General features: G+C 41.2%; 1 protein-coding gene across 2 annotated transcripts in view; it reads left to right on the forward strand.

Annotated features, from left to right (window-relative positions):
• The window catches only part of asic2 (acid-sensing (proton-gated) ion channel 2), a 205871-nt gene extending 194728 nt beyond the window's left edge, over nt 1-11143 (forward strand). For both annotated transcript variants that reach the window (XM_063018395.1, XM_063018394.1), the window contains 7 exons: nt 3907-4051; nt 5782-5838; nt 8374-8527; nt 10173-10264; nt 10359-10438; nt 10551-10619; nt 11025-11143. In XM_063018395.1, coding sequence (XP_062874465.1) covers nt 3907-4051; nt 5782-5838; nt 8374-8527; nt 10173-10264; nt 10359-10438; nt 10551-10619; nt 11025-11126 — 699 coding nt within the window. In that variant the 3' untranslated portion in view covers nt 11127-11143. The remainder of the gene's footprint in view (nt 1-3906; nt 4052-5781; nt 5839-8373; nt 8528-10172; nt 10265-10358; nt 10439-10550; nt 10620-11024) is intronic.
• Nucleotides 11144-18507: the final 7364 nt, after the last annotated feature.

Genomic DNA, 18507 nt, shown 5'->3' on the forward strand with positions numbered 1-18507 from the left:
CTTGAAAAACTCTGGTTTAGATGCTCGTGTGGCACTGCAATAAAAGTATGCTAGCCTACTGCTGCTGATATATGGTAATCTCAGCGGCGGTGCTATCAGCTGGTCCAGCGTCTGCATAGACATGACTGGCTAACGTCTGAAGGGGTGGCCGAAACAGCCTAGCCATTTGAAGGCTAGGCACACTTAGAAGCCCAAAATAGAAACAGGAGGATTGCCGCAGCAGCACAGAGTAGAGGAATAATGCGTTGATGTGTGGCTCTCGGTACACAAGGCTGATCGGCATATGAACTCGTGCAGTGAAAAGATGCAGTCGGCTACTGCTCATGTGTCGGAGGGGGCGTGTGTCAGTTCGCTCTCCTCAATCGGGGTGGGGGTCAGCACCAGTAGAGAGGAAGCATAACGCAACTGGGTAAAAACTGGATGCGCTAAAAATTGGGAGAAAAATGTATTAAAAAAAGGATACAATAAACTCCACTACTCCTCATATATGAGGATTCAGGGTTTGAATTTCAGCGGTGCTATCAGCCGGTCCGGCGTCTACATTACTGGCTAACGTCTGGAAGGGTGGCTGAAACAGCCTAGCTATTTGACGGCAAACTTGTTGGTGGACTCTCAGTGCTGGTCTCCGATTTCCTACTTTTCTCAGAGCTTGAATAAAATAGCTTGAATTCATAGTTAAGGCTTTTCTATATTTTAACTAAGGAGTTATTTGTTGTTTGTATATATCCTTTTCTTTAATAATCTCCTCTAAAGACTTATAAACAGTTAAGGAGCTTACAAATAACTGAACTGTTTTGTGATTGTTGTTTGACTTTGCTGTAACTTTGTACCCCGGTGTTAGTGAGACTCGGTTTGGATTAAGCGTGAGCTGCTTTTAATTGAATCGTGTGTAGCTAAGCTCTGTCGCGAGCGTGTTCACTGTGACACCGAGTCCCGGCCTCGGCTGATGTTTATTCATGTCGTGTCTATGCTAATAGGATAAGCCATAAGCCATCTTCTCTAGCTGACTGAGCCCTGATTTAATCTCGCTGCAGACAAATTTCATTTCCCCCACTGATACCGGATCAGGTTTGATATGTTTTTTTTAATCCGTGGCTCATTTTTTTACTCTCACGTGGTGGTTTGTGGCTCGGTGTCATGTGACGGCGTGTTAACCGCGGTGTCTCATTATGAGGCTAAAGGCAGCGAGGGCGTATACAGAATGAATGATGCATTATTAATGGGAAAATGTGAGAAGACTTTCGGGTCCCTTCTTCCAGTCCACCTGAGCTGTATCTCACACATATTAATGTCTTTTTACACCCACTCTCTTTAGGTCTCTCTGCTTTAGTTTATCTACTTTTTAAGTACAGTCGTACCTTGAAACTCAGCGTCAATTAGTTCTGGGAGGGGTTTAAAATGCATTGAGTTTAAAATAATTTTTCCCATAAGAATGTTTGGGAAACCTGTTAAGGGTGGATCTGACAGTTATTCCACACAAATGCAGATTCGTCTCATATTCGCACTTTGATGATGTTTTATCGCACCATTCAAGCCAAGCGCTGAACAATATGGCAGTCGCACACACGTCAAGTTTAAGGGTACAAATTTCTCGACAAAGGGCGTCGAGTTTCAAAGATTTCAAGTTTAGGGGATGTCAAGTTACAAGGTACCTCTGTACTTGGATTACTGACATAGTACAATGACGTGTGTGTGTGTGTTTGTGTGTGTGTTTGCATGTATATTTGTGTGTCAGAGTGTGTGTGTGAGAGTGAGAGAGTGTGTGTGTGTGTATGTGTGTGTTTGCATGTATATTTGTGTCAGAGTGAGTGAGTGAGTGTGTGTGTGTGTGTGTGTAAGTGTGTGTGTTTGCATGTATATTTGTGTGTCAGAGTAAGTGTGTGTGTGTGTGTGTGTGTTTGTGTGTGTGTTTGCATGTATATTTGTGTCAGAGTGTGTGTGTGAGAGAGTGTGTGTGTGTGTGTGTGTGTGTGTGTTTGCATGTATATTTGTGTGTCAGAGTGTGTGTGTGTGTGTGAGAGAGAGAGAGAGAGAGAGAGAGAGAGAGAGAGAGAGAGAATAAGTGTGTGTGTGTGTGTGTGTACACTCAGGGCAAATCAAGTGTGTTAATAAATGTGAGGATGATTTTAAGGCTCTGAGTGCCCAGCAGCAGCCCAACATCTGCGCAGCCGTTTCCTCTCGCTTCAGGTGTTCACTGATGCGACACACTAAAGGCTGCGTCGGGATGAGTGTGTGTGTGTGTGTGTGTGTGAGATGGGACTGCACACGAGTTCCATTTCTGCTTGTCACAAACAGCTTGGTGGCAAACCCGTCCAAAATGAGCCATAAATCAGCCAATACGGAGTCTCGACAGGACGGGTGCCAGCTTATAACGCAGGAAAAAAATGAGTGTGTAGACTTTCTAAACCTGCCGCGGTTTCACATCACACAGGATAACCTGTTTACTCGTCTCGGGTCTCTCAGAGCTGTGTTTTTGGGTGATGTGTTGTGGAAATCTGTGGAAATCTAATTGTTGGTCTTTTTTGACCATCTTTCAGTCCTTTAAATCACATTTCCTTTGTACGGTTTTGTGATATTTGCTTGTATTAGTGAATATTAGAAAAACACAGATGTATCCATCTTTTCCGCTGGTACAGGTGGTACACAATGCTACTGCGCAGTTGGCATGAGAAAAGCAACAGGGGAATCAGCAGTAATTACACTGGGAGGAAATCTGGGCACAAAAAGCCTAAATGTGGCAGAATTAAAGCAACTCATTATCCAGGGGTTGCACTGGGTTCTATTCATTGTGCGATTTTTAGTAGCCCCAATTAGCCTGACTTGTGGGAGGAAACCCATGCAGACACAGGGAGAACATGCAAACTGCATGCAAATTCCGACCAGGGAATCGAACCCAGGCCCTTCTTGCTGTGAGGTAAAGTGATGTAAATGACTGAGTTTCTCTTATCTGATGTTTGATAACATTTGTTGCTGCTAAACGTGGCACAGCTACTTATTAGGTTAAGGGGGCAATTACTTTTTCACTTGGGTGATATACACTGTTTAGCCAAAAGTATGTGGACACCCATTCTAACTACTGAGGTTGTGTGTTTCAGCCACTCATCACATGTATGAAATAAATGATGCTTTTGATGTTAAAGGCTTTTTCCTGTTTGAGCATTAAATCAATCGTGCATTAAAACGTGTGATCGGGGTGCCTAGGCTGTCACACCGGAGCTGACATCTTGAGCTCATGAATTCTAATCTCAGCTCTGCTACCGGCAGGCTAGGCACCTACACAAACCATGATTGGCTCGTGTGTCAGGGTTGGATGCCGGAGGAATTCCTCATAACTGATGCAGTGATGACCTTTGCTGGCAGATCAATAGCGTCTGCACAATGAGAGGGCGGACGACTCTCCATGCGCGAGACCCGTATAAACTCGCCACTCTAAAGTAAGGAGTGGAGGTCAGCGTCAGCAGTAATTGGGTAATTGGACATCACTAGATTGGGAGGAAAATTTGAAAAAAAAAACATGCGATGGAAAATGCAAATAATCATAAACATTTTAAACTGATTTGACCCCCTTTCTGAATATTTTTGAATACTATAATTCTGAAACATGTTTTAACAGACGTACCATGTGTGACTACATATTACTGATTAAAAGTGTGTATTTGTTGTTAAATATGATAGAAATTAAAATAATTACAGCAGTGAAGTTCTGCTCTGGAAGATAAAGTGGGAATAAATCCTCATTCTCTGATGAATTTCGGGTGGGGAGCCGTTGTGCACATTCAGGCCAGTTCTGGAGAACAATATGTTCAGATTAGTGTCAGATTTTAACCTTGCACATGTCACTTTTTGGGATGCCCCCCTCATCACTGATGTTTCTTTTAACTGCTCTTCTTTTTGTTCCCCGTGTAGCTGACGTACCTGCCTCCTCCGTGGGGAGAATGTGTGTCTCAGGCTCTGGGCTTCTTCGATGTGTACAGCATCACAGCCTGCCGTATCGAGTGTGAGACGCGCTACATCGTGGAAAACTGCAACTGCAGGATGGTGTACATGCCAGGTACGTTTCTCTCTGCTGTTTAGCAGAGGTGGACAGTGATGTGGTCATTTAAAAAAAAAAAAGGTTTCCAGAATTTCTTAATTTTAAAAGATTTGTTTTTTAAATTCCTTTTATTAAAGTTAAACTCTGTATGAAATAGTATCAGAAACACTTAGACCCGGTGGGGAGTTTTTTAGGCCTGGGATGAAAAGTTTCAGTGTAGATTGTAAAAGCTTTAAGGCCGAGATTCTGATACTGAACAGTCTGGAGTTTTTAACATCATGTTTTACACACTTTGGTTACATTCATGACAGGAACGGTAGTTACTCATTACACAAGATTCATCAGTACAAGTTTAATATCAAACACAGTCATGAACAATTTAGTGTCTCTAATTCACCTCACTTGCTCGTCTTTGGACTGTGGGAGGAAACCGGAACTCCCGGAGGAAGCCCACACAGACACGGGGAGAACATGCAAACTTCACAAAGAAAGGACCCGGACCTCTACAGCAGACCTTCTTGCTGTGAGGCGACAGTGCTACCCACTGAGGGGGTGATAACCTCGGAACCACAGGGACTGTTTTTTGGATCAGAATCTAAAGTGAAGCCTCATCTTTTGAGTATTTTATTAAGTCTGGCGTAAGTGATAAAAAGAGAAAATTTTTACCAATCATAAAATACAGCCGCTGTTTTATCTGTGCAGTCTGGTCAGGTTGTTCTAACCATCTTCAAACCATGATTTTATATAAAATCACTTTTTACTGTGTCTCTCTGTCCATCTCTGCTAATATAACGAACGTCTCTGCTAATTTGACAGATGATTAGTATTCAGTAATTAACTAATTGGGTAGCGATTCACCCAAATAGTGGAAGCTTTGCTGCTTAAATGTGTCTAATTAACTAATCGTTCACTGCCATGTCTTTAATGTGTTTAATGAACATGGACCATTCGGTCTCACAGGGAATTGTATTTAGTGTTTTTACTGAATCCTAGAGCAACGATTTTCTCCTGATTCCAGACAACTCAGCTAATACCGTGGGAAACTCTCTCTAGTTATTGATTTCACTTATTTCAGCCACAATAATTGCTAACAGTTGTAATAAATCAGTTATATAAAATAAATTATCTGCCCCTGTGCACATAAAGACAAGAAAAACACTTCTTAGTGTCCTGCACAGAGTCCTGACCTCAACCCCACTGAACAGCTCTGGAATGAACTGGAACGTCAACTGAGGCTTTCTTGACCACCATCAGTGCCCAGCCATATGAATTCTCTCTTGACTGAATGGGCACAAATTCCAACAGACATACTTCAAAGTCTTGTGAGAAGCCTCCTCAGAAGAGTGCTTTTTGTTTTTGAAATGGGATGTCCAATAAGCTCATGGTCAGGTGTCCAAATACTTTTGGCCGTATAGTGAATGTGAAATGAGATAAAGCCGCAGTAATCAGCTCATATTTACTCTGTATTAAACGTGTCGTATGCGGCAGACTGCAAACTGTAAACATGTACCAGGTTACAAAAATAAAAAGTGAGTTAATTAAAAAGTGTTCCTTAAAAAGTTCATTTGTTCGTTTAAAAAGTGGTTGCTACTGGTTACCAGTATAGTGAACGAGCTCGCTAAAGTTTTCAAGGACGAAATCATTAAACAAACAACACTTCAAGTAAAACACTTAAATAACACTTAAAATATGGCTGAATAAAGATGCACTGTGTGTGTGTGTGTGTGTGTGTGTGTGTGTGTGTGTAGGAGATTCTCCATACTGCACTCCTGAACAGTACAAGGACTGTGCTGAACCTGCTCTCGGTAAGTCTTTAATAATCACACACACACACACACACACACCATACACACACTTATCATATACACTCATCATACACACGCTAATCATACATACACACACTCATCATAAACACACACATACTCATCACATACAAACACCTATACACACATACTTATCATACACACACCTACACACACACACACACACACACTCATCATTCATACTCATCACATACATACACCTATACACACATACTTAACATACACACACCTACACACACACACACTCATCGTACACACACATCAAACATACTCATAATGCTTACACACACTCACCATACATACACACACACTTATCATATACACACATACTCATCGTACACACACATACTGAGTAATCATACACACGTATCATACACCTAAACACACACTCATTATACACACACACACAAATACTCATCACACATACTCATCATACACACACACTCATTATATACACACACACACTTATCATACACACCCACACACATACTCAACACATACACACACACATCATAAATACTTACCATACATACACACACACATGCACACACTCATAATGCTCACACACCTACACACACACACACACTTTTCAGACACACATATCATAAATACTCACCACACACATCATACATACATACTCATCATCACATACATAAATACTCATCACACACACACACACTCGCGTCTCTTAAAAAGCAGTTCAGAATCAGACGCCCTGCTCCTCCCTCACACTGCATGAAAGAGACGACCTGCTCTGCATTTTAATCTTTCATTGTTCTTCCTCACACAATTACTGAAGGGTACCGGCTCCTCACACACACACTCTCACCATGCACACACCATACACACACACACATTGTGGCAGATAGACATGAAGTTTTCAAAACAGCTCATTTTACTGTGTTCTGTTCATTATCTGTAGTTACGTCTCTCTGCCATGTTTAAATAAAGACGTGTGGATTATTTGCGCTCTGTTTGAGTCTTTATACGTTTATTCTGTATTTTAAACATGAGACAGCAGCCAGCAGCAATTATTCAAACTTTTTCTTTTGAAAAATGAAATCAGTAGAATCAGTCTCTTCTAATTAGTAAGTTGGCTCTGTATGGACTAATTATCCTTCACTAATGAGAAATTTTAATGAGATGCGAGTTGCCCTCGTAAAGTCTGCGTTTGATCTGTTATTCAATCCAAATGATTATTTCTTCTTTATTTTAGATATTTTTAGTAATGTAGAGCTGCAGTCATAAATATTCAACCCCCAAAAAAACAAGGAGTTATTTAACTCTGATTTATCTGGAGAGTTAAATGATAATTTTCCTTCCACAGACGTGCAGTCAGGTTAATTGGCGCTACAAAAAATTGCCCTGTGTGTGTGTGTTTGTTCTTGTGTGTGTGTGTTTGTGCTTGTGTGTGCGTTTGTGTGTGTTTGTGCTTGTGTGTGTGTTTGTGTGTGAGTGTGTTTGTGTGCTTGTGTGTGTGTTTGTGTGTGTATGTTTGTGTGTATTTTGTGTGTGTATGGATGTTTGTGTGTGTGTTTGTGTGTTTATGCTTGTGTGTGTTTGTGTGTGTGTGTTTGTGCTTGTGTGTGTGTTTGTGCTTGTGTGTGTGTGTGTGTTTGTGTGCTTGTGTGTGTTTGTGTGTGTGTGTGTGTGTGGTTGTGTGGTTGTGTGTCTGTGTGTTTGTGTGTTTGTGTGTGTTTGTGCTTGTGTGTTCATGTTTGTGTGTTTGGAAAAAGACACACTGATCATCAGTACTCTTATAGGTGAGAGTAGTTAATTGTGTGTGTGTGTGTGTGTGTGTGTGTGTGTGTGTGCACGCGCTCCATGACCTTCTGATATGTGTGGGTGACATTAGGAAGAGGATAATTGGAGCAGAGGAGGAAAAGAGAGAGAGTTAGAGGAGAAGAAGGAGACGTTTAAAATGTCTCTCAGAAAGGTCAGGACGGAGGCTGAAGGTTCGAGAGTTCGGAGCAGATGAGAGATGGAGTTAATGGGTAGATAACAGACTGAAGGATTTACTCCGCCCGCCCAAAGATAAAACACAACACAAATCAACTGTTTTCATAAAAAAAAGAAGCACAGCTCTATTATTTAAGCTTCAGTATTAATGGAGGCCTCGTTCACCTAAACATTGGGCCATAGGGCCAGTGATAGCTCAGTGGTTAAGGTCCTGGACTAGTAAACAGAAGGTTGCCGGTTCAAGCCCCGCCACCACCAAGTTGCCACTGTTGGGTCCCTGAGCAAGGCCCTTAACCCTCAGTTGCTCATTGTGTAAGTCGCTTTGGATAAAAAGCGTCTGCTAAATGCTGAAAATGTAAATGTAAATGTAAACATCAGTCTTCAAAAACTGTTAAAACATCAAAAAGACCCTGTGATGCTTTTTTTATTTTACTGATAATAATTTATGTCAGCTCAGGTTTTAAACCTGACTACATCTGCCACAGGTTTACTACAATGCTGGATGCCCAGGCTAACTTTGTTGACTCTCTTTCTTTTTCCCATTTTCTCTCTCTCAAGCTGCCTTGTCATCTGTCGAGGGCACCAACTGTATGTGCAGGAACCCGTGCAATGTGACTCGCTACACCAAAGAGCTTTCCATGGTGAAGATTCCCAGCAGGACATCAGCACGCTACCTGGAGAAGAAGTTCAACAGATCGGAGAAGTACATTACGTAAGTATCTCCATTGGCTTCACTGTCAGTGCCCGTCACTCTAATAAGAGTTCGATTTCTCTGTCAGTTTCCACTCCAGCTGCTTCAAATATAAAGCCAGTGAAGAAATATATATATATATATATACACCGATAAGGCATAGCATTATGACCACCTTCCTAATATTCTGTTGGTCCCCCTTTTGCTGCCAAAACCACCCTGACCCGTCGAGGCATGGACTCCACTAGACACCTGTGTGTTTTCCTATATAGCTGTAACTTGTCATACTAATGTATAATAGTCATTGCTATTATATAGTCAATATTTTATTTAATTCTACCCTATTTTGTTTACTTTAACTGTATTTACTCTGTGCTGGAACTGAAATCAAATCAAATTTCCCTCATGGGGATCAATAAAAGAGTCTTATCACATCTTATCCTATGCTGGTCATGGTTGTGGTGAGCCCAGGTCCACTGGCAAAACACTAGGCACAAGGTGGAAATACCCTTAACAGGGTGCGAATCCATCGCAGGGCTTACCTCTCTAAGAACAAAGTAAAATAATAATTAATATCCATTAAACAGAGATCTGTTATATTTTTGGTTGATATAATATAAAAAATACTAGCACACCAGCACCGAGATTCTAAACTCCTCGGTTCGAAACTCAGTGTTGCCACCGATCGGCAGGGCGCCATCTAGCGGGCATAAGTGGCAGTGCCTGCAGCCGACACGGTTCTGCTAGGGTGTGATGACCAGACTATGTGGGTGTGGTCTTTAAACACTGTGTAAGGACCCTGATTATTAGATAGAGAGCCGCCTGTGCAGAGTGCATAGGGGAAAAAGGGTTCCGCTAAGTGCTGTGCGCGGGTCGGAGGAGGCGTGAGCAGCAATATACCCACCTCAACTGCAATCAGGGATCCTCCAGCAGCGGAAGACAAATTGACAACACTAAATTGGGAGAAAAATAAGAGAAAATGCATAAATAAAATGGAAAAATGGAAATATACTGTTACATATTTATTATCTGTTTAGTACAGGTACTTGTTCAATCATACGTACATAAGTTATGAAAAATTCTGTATTTGAATGAGCACATTTATATATTCCAGTAACATTCCAGATGTTGATCTGATATAAACGATGTTCCTTTTATCACTAACCTACATACAGTCTTCTGCAAATATTTGGACACCCCAAGTGTGGTATTATTGTGCTTTATCTGCTGAATGTTGCATATTGATGAAAAGCTTTCACTTTCCACATTAATTTAGCAATAAAACAGTAATTGATCAGACATGTTCAAACCATAAAACCTGCATTAGACTGTATCCACTGGAAATCTAAGTAAAGATAAAATCTAATTGTGTCTCGTTAAGAGAATGTGGCTGCGCTGAGCCGTTAGCTAACACTTGGGTTGTAAAGGGATTAAGTGGAGTAATATAAAGCTGCAGGAGCTTCACACGCTAATGTCATGATCTAATGCATAATGGTGATGAAAATAGGACCTGAGCTGTGTGATAGAATTATACAATAGATTTCAGCTCTGAATGTCTCTTCATGACCACTCATTGAGTTTCTAAGAATCCCTTCTGATCATTTATTCTCAGAATCTGGTTTTAATGGCTTTTCACAGAACTTGTTCTTGTCTCATGTATTCACAGGGACAACATCCTGGTCCTGGACGTGTTCTTTGAGGCTCTGAATTACGAGACCATTGAGCAGAAGAAAGCGTACGAGGTGGCCGGCTTACTGGGTATAAAGAGCAACATAATTGAATCTAGACCACTATTCCACTCAACTCTTGTCCTCAATTTACTCACCATAGCCTTTTCTAACCTTTTCTGTAGGGGACATTGGAGGTCAGATGGGTTTATTCATTGGTGCCAGCATACTGACAATCCTAGAGCTGTTTGACTATGCGTATGAGGTCAGTAGGAACTTTGTCTGTTAAATGTTAAATTAAATGTGGTTAAGTGCTTGTTTTGAATCTGTTGTGTGTGTGTGTGTGTGTGTGTGTGTGTGTTTGTGTTTGTTTACAGGTAGTGAAAGAGAGAATTCTTTATTTCTTGAGTCGGGGTGAAGAGGAGGAAAGTCGAGGGGAAGACGTGGTAATGTACATTTGTTTTATTTATCCTGTATGTGGGGCGACACAGTGGCTCGGTGGCCTCACAGCAAGAAGGTCCTGGGTTTGATGCCCAGGTGGAGCGGTCCAGGCCCTTTCTGTGTGGAGTTTACTTTAGGATCTACTGTCTAGTTGAGGCAGTTCTTGAGAATACACTGTTGGCTAATGTAACAGAAAGGGCGGATGCTTGTCTGTGGCTCTTCTCGACCAGCGTTGTAGAAACCACAGAGAAGTTATAACTGAGAAGAATAAACATGCGACAGTCATGGTCAGGATTAAAGTGTGCTGAAAACAAGCTGATAATGTATCCTGCTTTGTAAGACAGGTCATTTAGCACCTCTAAAAGGTAAAGCTGTAAAAGTAAAGCCCTTTTTTATGTTTATTTTCCCAGAGCACATGTGATCCGGTAGTGAATCATTCAGAGACCATCAGCCACACCGTCAGCGTTCCACTTCAGACCACGTTAGGGACGCTGGAGGAAATCGCTTGCTGATTGCTTTTCCTTTTACAGGCACCAGGACGGACACCGTGTTGTACTCGCTCTCGTCACTGCGACGTCTGAAGTCTGGAAAAGAGACAGCATAAACGATCCGTGTTCTCTCTCACGCTTCAGTTCTGTTCAATTCTTACGAACCCAAAAACGAACAAGGTGGTTCTGAACAGCAGGGCAACGGTTATGTTTAAATCTTCTGTCTCGCACACGTTCTCAAACTTTACTCCAAAGCTCAAAGCACCGGGACTTCAAACAGAAAGTCAGAATAAGAGCGAGAATGTGAACTAACAGGACGTCGGTGCGTAAACGTCTCGCCTCTGCTTTGATGTCTACCGCCTTCTCTATGAGCGGCAACGACAGAACGACTGGAACCTTGCATGTGTCAGATTTTCTGACAGGGACGCACTTTTCCCTCTCACCGAGCAGTCCGCTTCACTTATCTTGTGTGACTGAGCGTCTGGTTGCGTCCCAAACACGTCGTTTTGACCTTTTTCTGTTGCTGATTTAACGAAACGCTGTGGACTGTAGAAACATTCTGCTGTTGTGCTGTCTTTGTGTGACTGTTTTTTTTTCAGCCTTCACACCCCCGTCCTTCCAAAACAGGTCATTTAAACAAGAAATCAAAGAAAATTTGCTTTGGAACTTGCTTTGGTCGCGTAATATTTTGTGTACAAAGGTTAATGAGTTTTGGTTTCATTTATTTAATAAATTGTAGCTCGTCCCTCAAGATATCCACTACTGCAGTGGTCTCCAACCTTTTTTGCACCATGGACCGGTTTCATATAAGATATAATTTCACGGACCGGCGGGGACGGGGGGATTTAAAATAGAATAACAATAGCATGGAAAATCAGTGTGAATCCTAAGGTTTTTTTTGCTGCAATGTGACGCTGCTCCCACCTAGTGGTGATTGGAGACAATAACACTCGAAGAGTATTGGAAATTTAATTGCTGTTATAGCGATCTCTAATTATTTATTCTTTCTGTGCGGCCCGGTGGTTGGGGACCACTGCACTACTGTATCTGACCTGTTTAATGCTCCCCTGAGATTGATCCCTCAAAATATCGTTCTAGCCGACAATCAGATGTCATTAGAATGATGAATATATTTACCTCACGCTTAAAACCTAATACTGAACCAATCAAAGAGGCTACACAACATTAAAAATGTTTAGATAATCAGCCAACACTGTAACGCTTATAGTACGCTTAAATTTTATTACCTTTCTTTATATGGTTTAACGTTTTTGCTTTGCATTTTGTTACTACATTTGTTTTAATGTATTTCTTTGCTGAGTGAGCTGTACAATTTCATTACAACCTCTAATATTTGAATGATCTGTATGGAGATAGAAAAGCTTGATTTTTATGAGCCAATAAAAGAATTATAATTCAAGTCATGCCAAAGGCTCTTCCGTATGCCGAAAGCTCAGAAAACCTGAAAGTTCTTATGTGCGTCATTACACTCCTACTGAAACCACTTCTGTCTGTTATTGTTCTGAGGGGTTTTTTTTTTTGGTTTTTTTTTAGTTTGCAGATGGGGGTTCAAATGTCTCATTTAGCCAGTTTTGGAAATAATTAACAATAAAATTTGCATGTAGTATGATGGATTTTATTCCAACCAAGAGAAGATGATGAAAACAGATAAAGGTTGTAAAACAAGTCAGAATTTAGTGCTTTGTTATCCACAGGTTCATACCGTTCATAGTATAGCGAGTGTTTACAGTACAGTTTACCAAGGAACTCTGAGTTTGTATAAAATTCAAATAGTTGTTTACACGTTTCATTCTAGTTCAGCTTAATTATTTTTATTTATTTATTAGGATTTTAACGTCATGTTTTACACTTTGGTTACATTCATGACAGGAACGTTAATTACTCATTACACAAGATTCATCAGTTCAAGTTTAATGTTAAACACAGTCATGGACAATTTTGTATCTCCAATTCACCTCACTTGCACGTCTTAGGACTGTGGGAGGAAACCGGAGCTCCCGGAGGAAACCCATGCAGACACGGGGAGAACATGCAAACTTTACACAGAAAGGACCTGGGCCGCCTCACATGTGAATTGAACCCAGGACCTTCTTGCTGTGAGGCAACACTGAGCCACCGTGCCGCCCCTAGCTCATCTTAAACATCTTTATCTGTCGCTATTACTTTGCTGTGTGTGAGACATTAAACACACATTTGCTGTGTCATTATTGTTATTTCGAAACAAACCAGCACTTTATTAAACCATGGTTCACTTAAATAGTACCAAAAAAGAAATAAACGCTGGTCCAGGGACTTCGTGAAGTACAGTGAAGACGTCGCAAAATAAACTGAAAAGCTGCATTAAACAACGCAGACGTAAAAACACCACAAGTTAATGCGAGCTAAGCAAAAACAAGTGTGAGATGTGCAGCTTCTAATGTATTATTAATACGTGTTTTTAACTTTCTTAAAATAAAATGACATTTGAAAAATAATTTTGGTGCGATATTTAAATAATTAACCGATGTGTATAACCTTCATCTACCTTTACCAAGAGCAACAACAATCCTGGAGCTTCATGCTCAGATAAAAACAATGAAAGCAGTTTGATGTTGAACGTCTCGCATCATTTTAATAGACGCTTGTGTCAGATTAAATTCTTCTGATGAACATCGAAACAAACCGCAGATTCCAATCCAAACATCATTATAAGTTTCCTGTCTGCTGCATTTACCCTTTTTCTTTACGGATAATAGGCAGCGAGAGGAAAGCAACACGACTAAATGAACGATGTGTCCATGTGCAGAGCAATAAGCGCTTTCCGACAGAGCAGATAAATGCAGCACTTTGTCTCTAAATGCAGCCGCGTAATAAGAAGAGATATCTTGTGGCAGAACAATCTGAGTCTCCATTTAAACCATCTGAAGTCGTGCAACAACCTATATTTTATTTCTGAAGCTGCGCAGAAGCAGAATCACAGCCTGAAGTAATGCACATCTGCAAAACCGAAAGCAAGAAGTGGGACAGATGTTGAGGAGGAACGTCATTGTAAGAACAATAACTTTTAAACATTTTAGCAACGCTACAGTTCGTCTGTGTTATAAAAGTGTGGGCGTGAAACTACATTTGGGAGCACAGACAGAAAAATAGGGGCGCAAATAAACCCCCAAGTTAAGGGTAAACTGGTCAACTTTTGATTGCACTTTTGATTTAAAAAGTTTGTGATATCTGGAGAACACGATTACACATAAAGATTGAAAGAATGTGATCACAGCAAGTGTAGCGTAGGACACAGCAGCAAAAAGACAGCGTCTGAAAAACACAGAGCCAGGCTGGCTGGTCACGGGGGAGAAACACACTATCTACTGTTCTGGTTCATCTTGAGTTCAACTCTAGACAGAATTCTACTGTCTGACAAAGCAGAGCAGAGATGCTGGTTTTACTTATTAAATATCTCACAGTTCTGCTTCTAAAAAGCTGATTTTTGTTCTCTGAACAGAGTGAATCTTTGGTGGCAGATTTTTGTTGTACAGTTGAGTGAATCTTGGTGAATCTTCAATATCCTAAGCTCTCCGATGGATTGGCACCCTGTTCGTGGTATTCCTGTCTTGCGTCCACTGTTTCCAGGTAGAACCGGACCTGTCATGTCACCACCCCTCTGATCAGGATGAAGAAAGACACTGTCCACTGCCGCTCAGGTGGCGCAGCAGTAAAAACACACGCTGGAACCAGAGCTGGGATCTCGAATACATCGTATCGAATCTCAGCTCTGCCAGCCGGCTAAGGCTGAGCAGCCACATGAACGGTGATTGGCCTGTTGTTCAGATATGGGTGGGACTAAGCCAGATAGGAACTCTCTCATAACTAATGCAATTACGACCTATGCTGGCTGATTGATGGCGCCTGCACAGAGGTGAGAAAAGAGTGCTCTCAGGGTGTGTGTCTCTCTGTACACAGTGCTGAGCTGCACTGCACTTATCAAAGTGTAGGACATAAGATGCATATGGCATGCTGCCCACGTGTCGGTGGGTGGTTTAGCTTGGTTCTCAATCAGAGCAGGGATCGGCATTGGTGGAGAGGAAGCATGATACAATCGGGTAATTTGACATGTTAAAAGGGAGAAAAAGGGAGAACATGCATAAATAAACTTTTTTTTTTTTTTTTAACGCTATACTGCTGAGCAGTTGTTGTTTCTAAATGATTCTACTTTACAATGAATCTGCTTAACTGCGTTAAGTGGTGCAAGCGACAATGGTGTTACAATTGGGAACTAGAGACGACTAAATAATGACAAAAGGGGAAAAAATGGTTCATTAATGGGTGACTGGAACCTGTCCTGTCATAAATGGAACCAAACTGAGCGCTGTGCTATAGAACATTCTCAGGAATTTCAGAAAAGAGAACCAGTGGCATTTTCTCTAGAACTTCATCTCCAGTTCATTCAACTTTCCACATCAGCATGTAGTTTAGTGTAATTAATTGAGGTGGGAACACAAAGGCAATTGAAATATCAGGGACGGTTCAAGTTCCTACATCCCTGCCAGTGACGATTACTGAACTATGAGCTCTTTGAGACTAAAAAGGCCTGGGGAAGTTGATGACATTTTAAAAAAGGATCCACTAATTAGAAGCAGCTCTGAGTGAGGATGCAAAAGCTTCAGGGCTGAATCGACTGAGCCTCGATATGTTAAAAAAGAATAAAGATTTAACAGGTACATCGCTGTGCGTCGTGCACATTCCAGAGAGGAACTGGAACTGAGGAAAAGGACCGACCAGTAATTAACCACGCGTGTTCAGCCGAGCGTGAGGAGTCCTGTACTTTCCTTACTGGCTCATGGTTACTTAATGCATCAGGTCTGAGAACCTTAAATCAGAGCCGACTTGCTTTGCCCAGCACATTTCACTCCCCACAGGACCTACCTAAAAGATTAATGAAATATTCTCTAATTAAATATTTATACCACACATCTACCTTGATTATAACTCTTATAAGGATTGTTTTATTTTAACACCCGCAGGATCATTGCTGTCTGCCTTTGTCTGCATAAACATCCAATAATGTCTGTTTATGACTGATGAACTTTTATAACCTACTAAATATTTTAGGATGTCCTTAAACTAAACTGTACCCACAGTTCCTCTAACGGTGTGTGTTTTAGATTGTCAAGATTTTAGTTACATTAAAAATCTAAATAATTTGATATTAATAAAATAACTAAATACAATAAGACAATACTATAGTTTATTGGTAAAAGACAACTAAACTGTCTAGTTTACCTGCTATGTAGTTTTTAGGGCCGTTGTAAATAAAATGCTTTATATTAATTTTTAAAAACAAATGACGTCACTTTTCTACATCGTCACCTTCCTTTGTGGTGAATTTTTTCAAGCGTCGTACCATTTTATTGCCATCAGTAAAAAATTTGTTTGGTTGAGCTCGTAGCCACTGATGCAGCGCTGCTTTCACATCATCACATGAACATCTTCTTCACCCTAAAGTTTTCTTGAGCATCCAAAAAGGTGGACTATAAGCGTCTCTCAGTCTCTCAGACACGACCGATTACTCCTCCTCCCACCCTCACTGTTTCCAACCAACATATAAAAGTGCAGAAACCTTTTAAGATAAGATAAGATATCCTTTATTAATCCCACAATGGGGAAATTTTGAAATTTTGAAGATCCCTCATATAGTACTATATTTACTATATGTATATTATTATTACAGCAGCTTTATTACTAAATTAGATCCAGTGTCGCATTAACCATGATGACACATAAAAAGCTTTTAATGTGATTAAGGTGGAATCAGAACAATAGGACCTGTAAAATCCCACAAATCATAAATTGCGTAGATTAGCCCGTCTAACGTCTTTCTCAGAAAAACTGCAGACAGTTGGGTGAATGAGCTCATTTCAGTACTGAGCGTGCTCGTGCAGTGTGTAATTACGCTTCTGTGTGGGGTGGAAGTGTGGGAGACTGAGATAAGGAAACTTAAAAAGAAAAAAATATTGACAGAGTTAATAAAATAGTGCATGTACGCTGGTTTACTTGGATTTCTCAGTCGTTCAGATTCAGGAACAGTTATAAATGGCTCTTTCTTGAGAGATCAAGTGTTATGTATTTCAAATATTTGTACCAGCAGTGACCTATAAATAAACAGTGTTCAGTAAAGCAGTTATCACAGAGGAGGAGAAACAGAACAGATTTACAACATTTAGCAGATGCGACGATTATAACGTCTACTGCAGGCTGGACAGTCCAGCACTTGCACGATGTTGTAACACGCAGAACATGGCTATTCTCCTCACTCACTTTCTTAACCGCTTATCCAATTAGGGTCGCGGGGGGGGGGGAGTGCTGGAGCCTATCCCAGCTTTTCAATGGGTGCAAGGCACACAGTAACACCCTGGACGAGGCGCCAGTCCATCGCAGGGCAGACACACACACACATACACATTCACCTATAGGGCAATTCAGTGTCTCCAATTAACCTGACTGCATGTTTTTTGACTGTGGGAGGAAACCGGAGCTCCCGGAGGAAACCCACACAGACACAGGGAGAACATGCAAACTCCACATAGAAAGGACCCAGACCGCCCCACCTGGGGATCAAATCCAGGACCTCAGACTTCAGTGATTATAACTTAATACACTTTGAGCAACTGAGGGTTAGGGGCCTTGCTCAGGGGCCCAACAGTGGAAACTTGGTGATGGTGGGGCTTGAACCTTAGCAGTCTGGTCCACTCTGGACCTGTCTGGTCTGGTCTGGTCAGGATCAATCAGGACCAGTCTGGACTGGTCTGTACTGGTCTAGTCTGCTCAGGGCTGGTCTGGTGGTACTGTATATGGAAACCAAAAACACAATCTGGTTACAGCTGGTGAACTTGATGTTGTCTGGTCAAGGCCTGGACTGGTCTGGTCCGGTCTGATCCGTCTTAACAGGTCTGGTCTGGTCAGGTTTTTTCACGACTCATTTTTCCTTTGTAGCTTTATCCTGACCAGGGTCACAGTGTTTCCAGAGCCTGGGTATATGTGGGAGGTAAGCAGAAGTACACCTTCAACCAAGCACCAGTCCTAAAAGGGCATTCCACACTAACCTATTTACTCATTTAATCACTGACATTTAAGAGCAATTTGCAAAACCCACCTTAAATCCAAGTTTCCAGGATTTTAAGCTGTACCCATACTTGTTCAGTAGTTTCATTTTTAGCTTCTGAAACTTTTATACGATAGCCTCTTTGTACACCTGTACACATTCACTCACAAAAGAACAGTCCGTCTATTGGCATGTTGGCATTGGCATGTTTTTAAAAGCTGGGCAGATACTGAGAACATGAATGATGGCCCTGTTGAAGCAAGGGAGAACTATGTATTAAAAATGCAGATCATTAAAATTGCAGCAAGC

This window comes from Trichomycterus rosablanca, chromosome 22, assembly GCF_030014385.1.
Source record: "Trichomycterus rosablanca isolate fTriRos1 chromosome 22, fTriRos1.hap1, whole genome shotgun sequence".
In the NCBI taxonomy this organism is placed as follows: domain Eukaryota; kingdom Metazoa; phylum Chordata; class Actinopteri; order Siluriformes; family Trichomycteridae; genus Trichomycterus; species Trichomycterus rosablanca.